Consider the following 6,773-nt stretch of genomic DNA (forward strand, 5'->3'; position numbering starts at 1 on the left):
CTTCCAGCCCCTCATTCTCGCTCCCCTTCCCTCTCCCCCCGAAGCCCCCAACACCCCAACTCCTGGCCCCATCTCTCCCCTCCATTTCTCCTCCTCTCTCTCTGCCTTCATCTCATTCCTCTATGTCTGGACTTCTCTCCATCCTTTTCGTTCTCCCCACTCGCTCTCTCTCCACCCCTTTTCCCCCCTCTCTCCCCTATTTCTCTCTCTTCCCCACTACCCCCAGCCCCGCTCGCCTCCCCTCTTATCTCCCCCCGCAACACACAATGCCCGCCACTCCCCTCGAATCCTTGGAATCTCTCCCATGTTGGCTTCCCTGGGGACTGGCCACTGACAGATGGAATGAGAGACACACATGTGCATGCTGGTGGGTGTGACTGTGTGTGCCCTGGTCTGGGAGGTGGGCTGTCTGGAACTGGAGCAGTGAGTGAACATCTGAACGTTCGGTGCCTGGTTGATTCCTGTCCAGGTGCGTATGCTTGCGTGTGGATGTGTGTGTTTGTGTGTGTGCATGTGTGCGCAGGGCACATGCTTATGTGCCAGGGTCTGGGGAGGTGGCTGGGGCATTGGGGTTTGACTCCCCAGGGTCTCCAGGGTGAACTCAGAGTTGTGGGTCAGCTGCCCCAGGGACTCTGGGCAACTGAGTCAGAGAGAGCACAGACAGAAGTGGAATGGGGATTATTGGGGAGTCTGAATCCCCGATTTCTCAGAACCAGAAGACTCATACATGTCGTTGTTTCTATGCCCTTGTTTTCATGATTAAAAAAAAATCTCTGGAGGTGATGGAATTCCAGTTGAGCTGTTTCAAATCCTAGAAGATGATTCTGTGAAAATGCTGCACTCAATATGTCAGCAAATTTGGAAAACTCAGCAGTGGCCACAGGACTGGAAAAGGTCAGTTTTCATTCCAATCCCAAAGGAAGGCAATGCCAAAGAATGCTCAAACTACTGCACAATTGCAGTCATCTCACATGCTAGTAAAGTAATGCACAAAATTTTCCAAGCCAGGCTTCAGCAATACGTGAACCGTGAACTTCCAGATGTTCAAGCTGGTTTTAGAAAAGACAGAGGAACAAGAGATCAAATTGTTAACATCCACTGGATCATCGAAAAAGCAAGTGAGTTCCATAAAAACATCTATTTCTGCTTTATTGACTATGCCAAAGCCTTTGACTGTGTGGATCACAATAAACTCTGGAAAATTCTGAAAGAGATGGGAATTCCAGACCACCTGACCTGCCTCTTGAGAAACCTGTATACAGGTCAGGAAGCAACAGTTAGAACTGGACATGAAACAACAGACTGGTTCCAAATAGGAAAAGGAGTACTTCAAGGCTGTATATTGTCACCCTGCTTATTTAACTTATATGCAGAGTACATCATGAGAAACGCCGAGCTGGATGAAGCACAAGCTGGAATCAAGATTGCTGGGAGAAATATCAATAATCTCAGATATGCAGATGACACCACCTTTATGGCAGAAAGTGAAGAACTAAAGAGCCTCTTGATAAAAGTGAAAGAGGAGAGTGAAAAGTTTGGTTTAAAGCTCAATATTCAGAAAACTAAGATCATGGCATCTGGTCCCATCACTTCATGGGAAATAGATGGGGAAACAGTGGAAACAGTGCGAGACTTTATTTTTCTGGGCTCCAAAATCACTACAGATGGTGATTGCAGCCATGAAATTAAAAGATGCTTACTCCTTGGAAGGAAAGTTATGACCAACCTAGACAGCATATTAAAAAGCAGAGACATTTTGTCAACAAAGGTCCACCGAATCAAAGCTATGTTTTTTCCAGTGGTCATGTATGGATGTGAGACTTGGACTATAAAGAAAGCTGAGCACTGAAGAATTGATGCTTTTGAACTGTGGTGTTGGAGAAGACTCTTGAGGGTCCCTTGAACTGCAAGGCGATCCAACCAGTCCATTCTAAAGGAGATCAGTCCTGGGTGTTCATTGGAAGGACTGATGTTGAAGCTGAGACTCCAATACTTTGGCCACCTGATGTGAAGAGCTGACTCATTTGAAAAGACCCTGATGCTGGGAAAGATTGAGGGCAGGAGGAGAAGGTGACGACAGAGGATTAGATGGTTGGATGCCAACTTGATGGACATGGGTTTGGGTAAACTCCAGGAGTTGGTTATGGACAGGGAGGCCTGGCGTGCTGCGGTTCATGGGGTCGCAAAAAATCGGACATGACTGAGCAACTGAACTGAACTGAATTCTCTCTGCTAACCCTAACCCTAACTGCTAACATCTCTCTGTGACCCTATGTTTCTGTGTGCCTGACCATCTCTTCTCTCTTTAGATCTGTCTTTCTTTAAATCTCACACTTTGTGTCTTTCTCCCTGGCTTTGTTTCTCTGTCTGTCTGTCTGGTTCTTTCTCTCTGTCTTCCAGTCTCTCTCTGTGGCTCCCTCTGTGTATGTGTGTGTGTCCATTTCTACTTGCTTTCTTCTGGGTTTGCATCTTTCTGTCTCTTAATTTCTGACTCCGCACCTCCCGACTTCCTTATTCTATTGCCTCTTTCTCTCTCTCTCTTCCCTTTCCTCTCTTTCTCTACTCCTCGCTCTCTGTGGATTCCTCTCTGCCCCTGTCTCTCTTTGCGTACGTCTGTCACCTTCTCTCTGATTCTATCTGGATCCTTAACTCTGTTTTTTCCTGTCTCCCAGTTTTGATTCTCTGTTTCTCCTGGATCCTCTCAGTGGCTGCCTGTTTCTCCTTTGTCTGTGTGTTCATCTGTCTGTTTGTCCATCTGTGTGTGTGTGTCTCCTCTCTAAGTCTCTCTGCATCTCTGTGTATCTCCGAGGCTCTGTGTGTGTGTGTCTCTCTCTGACTCACACTCTCTCTCACACTGTTTGTCTCTGTTTTCCTGTCTCCAGGTCCTCGTATCTCCCTGCTGCTCCATCTCTCCCCGCCTGTTCTGGCACTTTCCCCTGCAAGGTGCCAACTTCTCGCTCCCTGAGTTTCCCCAGACAGGCAGGGTGTGGGGGAGCCCCGGCCAGTTTGGGCCTCTGCCTGAGCCTGGCTGTCAGGGAGAATAAGGCTACTTCAGGCCCCGAGTTAGGGGTACCCCGCCCCTTCTCCAGGGCAGGGCGTCTCTGACGCGGTTGCTGGGAGCCCAGCCGCCGCCTGGTGTCTGGCCATGTCTGGGTGATGGGTCCTCCGATGGGAGCCCAGCCCAGAGCATGAGGGGAGGGCAATCCCTCTACCCCGGGGGGAGGCTGGGGGAGCCCGGGCTCCACTCAGAAGCTGGGCATTTGGCTGCCCAGCCCCCACCCCGCCCTGCCCGGGTGGAGCAGCTGTATAAAACCAGCTGTTTCTAAAACCAGAGTGCGGACGAGGAAGGAGGGACCAGGACTTTAGACCCAATGGTGTCTTTCTCCAGGACCCAGGATTTGGGGCCCCCAGCCCCTCCTCCCTCAGACCCAGGGGTCCAGGACCCCAGCCTTTCCTCCCTTGGATCCAAGAGTTCAGGACCCTAATGCTCTCCTCCTTCGGACCTAAATGTCCAGTCTCCCAGAATTCCTTGCAGGGAGAGATGATCAAGGCTGGAAACAGCCAAGCCAAGAGCTGAAAGACAAGGACAGATAAAATGGGCACTCGCACAGGAGGCTGGGGCTGACAGTGGCAGGACCACCCCCTGCTCCCCTCACTAACAGCCATCTCTCCCAGAATCCGCCACTCCAATGGTGGCTCTTGGGTCCCTGCCCTGGATCCACAGTGACCCTCCCAAGATTTCCATCATCATCGAAAAACTCAGGGTGTGGTTTACAGAACACAGGACGGAAAGAGCGAAAGCGGGGAGACCATAAGGCCGAAGCAGAGAAAAGGCAGTGGGAAGGACATGTGCTCACTGGAGGGACATCTCCTTTGCCCCCAGCTCCTGGTGGGGCTGGGCTCTCAGCTGGGCGATGCCTGGCACACAGAAATGACTCAGCCCGGGCCCTGCCCTTGAGGAGATGCCAATCTGGTGGAGAAGACAGCTGTATAAACAGAGGATCACAGACCAGTTCGAGCAAGGATGCACAAACCCAGCAGGAGAGTCAGGGAGGGCTTCCTGGAGGAGGTGATATCCTGGAGGAGCCGAGTCCTTGAGTGTGGAGGAGTTAGTCAGGGTAAGGGGGCTGGGGGTTGAAAGATGGAACAAGAAGGGCATCCGAGGCAAAGAACATCCTAGACAGTCAGGAAAGTACCTGAGAGTTGATGTTGCGGAAGCTGAAAGGGTGAAGCACAGGGCTGGCTACATAACACAGTCCACCCTGGGCAGGGCTTTGAATGCCAGCTTCAGAGGCTGGGACTTTGTCCTGGGTGCTGGGGAGCCAGGGGAGGGCTGGGGGCAGGAGAGGGACAGGGTCCGCTCTGGGTGCCTGTGAGGGACACAGGGAATGGAGAGACTAGGGGTGTTTGGCCAGGGGGTATACGTGGTGGGTTCACCTCAGGATCTTCTCTGGGAGGAAGAGAGCATGGAATGTGAGCTGGGATGCAGGCAGCAGCTGCGGGTCTGGAGGAGCATCGGGGACCTGCAAAGCTGGGGGAGCAGAGGCCAGAGGGGAAGCCCTGAGGGTGGCTCAGAGAGGGAGGCAGACAGAGGTGTGGGGGCGGACAGACTGACCCTTTTTGTCTGAGCTCCTTGTTTGTTTTTTGCATATTTTTTAGTTAGAAATCTAGCATTCTACTCATACGAAGTCAAACAAGTGGAATCAAAATGTCATAAATTTTTTAGTTAGGTGAAAATTCGTAAGCTTTCTAAAATACATATATTATACATATTATTTATATATGTATGCAAAAACTTTTCTATTGCATAAATGCTTGAGAAACAACATAAAAAAAAAAGAGAAGAGACGGAGAAGTTGGAAAACAAACTAAATGAGATGGGAGCACTGGGTAAGAAATAGAAAAAGTGAAACAAACTAGATAAAAGTAAATGATCATCATCTAGTCCAGTTGTTCTTAAACAAGACTGCTCATTAGAAACATATTTCGTGAGCTCCTTCTTTAAAAAAATTTTTTTAAATGTTAATAGTTCGGTCACACTGCAGGGCATGTGGGATCTTAGTGGGTCTTAGTGCCCCTGTGCCCCCTGCATTGGCAGCTCAGAGTCTTAACCACTGAACCAGCAGGGAAGTCCTCTTTCTGAGCTCCTTCTGACAATATTTGCCTCCCTTCAGAACTAGGGAGGGTGCCGGGCCTAGGGAGGCAGCTTGAAGAAGTCTGTGAAGAAGCATTTTGTTAAATGCTTTGGTCCAGGCGAATGACTTCTCTGCAAGGGGTCCTGGGTGGGAGGGAAGTGCTTTAGGAGAATTTAGACACTGCGAGTCAGAGGAGAAAGGAAGAGAGGGAGGAGGAGGGGAGGGAAGAGGAAGAAGAGGAGTGTAGGGAAGGAGGGAAGGGAGGAGGGAAGGGAGGCGGGGAGGGAGGAGGGGAGGGAGGGGAGGGAGGGGGAAGGAGGAGGAGGGGGAGGGGAGTGGACTGGGTTAGGCCGTGACCGACCCTATTTAATACAGAAAGCTGTCCCACTCTGGGTCTCCTGAAGTCTCACTGCCCTCTAATTCTCTTTTTTCCCCATAGCATATACTTCTATATAAAGCATAACTTGTCCATGGAGTCTCTTTCCTGTATAACCTGCCTCTCCCTTGTTGGAATGCGAGCTGCTCACAGACAGTGGCCTTTGCGTTGTCGATGACTCCGTTTCCTTGGGTCTGCACTGGTACCTGTTGTATAGCAGGTGTTGGATGGAGAAATACGGGGTGAATGAGTGAGTGAGACTGGGATGGAGAGTCAGAACGCTGGGTGGAGGCAGGAAAGAGGAAGAAGACGGAATCCCCTGGTGGCCCAGGGGTTAGGCCTTCATGCTTTCACAGCCAAGGGCTGGGGTTCCATCCGTGGTTGGGCAACTACAATGCTGCATCCCACAAGCCTCTGGGTGCTGTCAAAGAAAGAAAAATAAAAAACGGAAGAGAAAGAAGAGGAGGAAAAGGGGGAGGGGGACAGGAGGGAAAGGAGGGAAGGAGAGGAGGGAAAGGGAGAGGGAGGGGTAAGGAGGAGGGCAGAGGAGGAGGAGGGAGATGGGGGGAGATGGGGGGAGATGGGAACGTGAGGGGTTGAGGGGGAGAAAGCCCAGAGCTGAGGACCCCCCAGCTACCCGCAGCTCTGGAGGGATGGGAGGAGGTGTTCCCAGGAAGGTGGGACCCTGGACAAGGCTTCCCAGAATGAGTGAGGATCTGAATCCGGAAGCAGATGGCCTTCTAGGAGTTCCAGGCCTAGGTCCCAGCGCTCTGAGCTCAGCCCTGGACAGGCTGCAGTTGGTTCCGCTGGCCATTCCTCCCACTCAGCTGCGTTCTGGGAAACACCTAGGCCTCCAGATTCTGCCGAAATCCTGGGAGAGGGAGGGGAGGGCAGAGGGAAGGGGATGATGGCCGCAGGTCCGCCCTCCACCCTTGGGAGAAGCTGGGGGACCTCTGAGGTCTGAGGAGAGGGCCGCCCAGTCAGGCTGTAACCCTCCCTCCAGCTGCAGACATCCGCACCCCCCTGCCCCCCCATCCCCACCCCCCACTCGCCCCCGCCCAGCTACAGGGCCAGGCTTCCCAGGTCAGCAGCTCTCTCCTCTTCCAGGAAAACAAGAGAGGAGTCTCATCTTGAGAGACAGAGACTGAGGCGTGGGAGGAGCTGGTTCCTGGTCAGAGGGATGCAGCCTGGGGACAGCAGAGGCCGGTGGACAGGAGGCCTGTCCACCCGGGGGCAGGACTGGAGGGAGAAGGGGCTGGGGG

At 52.2% G+C, this 6,773-nt stretch overlaps 1 protein-coding gene across 1 annotated transcript in view; it reads right to left on the minus strand.

Moving 5' to 3' along the window:
- The window catches only part of HAS1 (hyaluronan synthase 1), a 51,428-nt gene that overhangs the window by 12,023 nt on the left and 32,632 nt on the right, over positions 1–6,773 (minus strand). The window contains exons 2-5 of the mRNA XM_010833467.1: positions 4,438–4,531; positions 4,197–4,314; positions 3,858–3,970; positions 529–640 (exon numbers count right to left, since the gene is read on the minus strand). Of these exons, the coding sequence (XP_010831769.1) occupies positions 529–640; positions 3,858–3,970; positions 4,197–4,314; positions 4,438–4,531 (437 nt within the window). The remainder of the gene's footprint in view (positions 1–528; positions 641–3,857; positions 3,971–4,196; positions 4,315–4,437; positions 4,532–6,773) is intronic.

Source organism: Bison bison, unplaced genomic scaffold (assembly GCF_000754665.1).
Source record: "Bison bison bison isolate TAMUID 2011002044 unplaced genomic scaffold, Bison_UMD1.0 scf7180017863683, whole genome shotgun sequence".
Lineage (NCBI taxonomy): Eukaryota > Metazoa > Chordata > Mammalia > Artiodactyla > Bovidae > Bison > Bison bison.